Raw genomic sequence first — 1128 nt, 5'->3', positions numbered from 1 at the left:
TGTGTGTGTGTGTGTGTGTGTGTGTGTGTGTGTGTGTGTGTGTGTGTGTGTGTGTGTGTGTGTGTACATATATATATACTATGTGTTTTTTATTATTTCTACATCTCAGCATTATCGTTCTTGGCATGTCATATTCTGGTATTCTATTCTTAAGAATAAAACATTTATATCCATGTCATTTTTCTGATCATAAAGAATTTAAAAATTCCAGCTGAAATATTCTAAAATGCTATTTATTCTTTAATAAATAAAATAAAATAAATTGAGTTTTTGAGATAACACATAAATATGAATGAATGACAGGCGATTGAAAGCAAAAATTCGACGCAGTTATTAAAGCGTTATAGTTAACAAATGTATTTCATAAAGTCTTTACAAATAATAAGACAAAATTGGAAATTAAACTATTATGAAGGTCTTAACTTTCTGACTGTTTCCGATCTAGTCTACTCAGTTTTCAACCTAGACTAGGAACTCAAAAATAGTTGGAAAGTTAAGACCTTCATAATAGTTTAATTTCGTCTTATTATTTGTAAGGTCTTTATGAAATACATTTGTTAACTGTAATGCTCTAATAATTGCGTCAAATTTTTGTTTTCAATTACTTGTAATTAATTTAAATTCATTTATTTAGGCTTTGTCTGTATATGTGTGCTTCAATTTTTTATATGTGCAGGTTGGTGTACGTGGTGCAAATGTAGTAGTCTTGGGTGTCGAGAAGAAGTCTGTTGCTAAATTACAAGAGGAACGTACAGTGCGCAAAATATGTCTGTTGGACGATCATGTAATTATGGCCTTTGCAGGTATAATAGAGGCTTAAAGTTAAATATTATCTTTTGTATGTTGCAAATGAAATAATTGTTTTCAATTTACTTAATAGGTTTGACTGCTGACGCAAGAGTATTGATCAATCGTGCGCAAGTTGAATGTCAGAGTCATAAATTAACTGTCGAAGATCCCGTTACCTTGGAATATATTACAAGGTATATTGCAGGTACGACTAAAATTTACAAATTCTTCTGTAATAATGCACAACAGTTAATATTATACTAAGAAGAAATGTGCAAAATTTCTATTGGGTTACATCTTCTGCCAAGAGAATAAACGTTTTTAAATTTAGCTTAAAAT

At 30.0% G+C, this 1128-nt stretch overlaps 1 protein-coding gene across 1 annotated transcript in view; it reads left to right on the top strand.

The window, feature by feature from the left end:
- The window catches only part of LOC108751261 (proteasome subunit alpha type-7-1-like), a 2650-nt gene that overhangs the window by 544 nt on the left and 978 nt on the right, over positions 1-1128 (top strand). Inside the window, 2 exon segments of the mRNA XM_018491347.1 lie at positions 677-803; positions 881-994. Of these exon segments, the coding sequence (XP_018346849.1) occupies positions 677-803; positions 881-994 (241 nt within the window).

This window comes from Trachymyrmex septentrionalis, unplaced genomic scaffold (assembly GCF_001594115.1).
Source record: "Trachymyrmex septentrionalis isolate Tsep2-gDNA-1 unplaced genomic scaffold, Tsep1.0 scaffold43, whole genome shotgun sequence".
NCBI lineage: Eukaryota > Metazoa > Arthropoda > Insecta > Hymenoptera > Formicidae > Trachymyrmex > Trachymyrmex septentrionalis.
The sequence above is the reverse complement of the archived record's forward strand: the minus strand, read 5'-3'. Positions and strand labels throughout refer to the sequence as shown.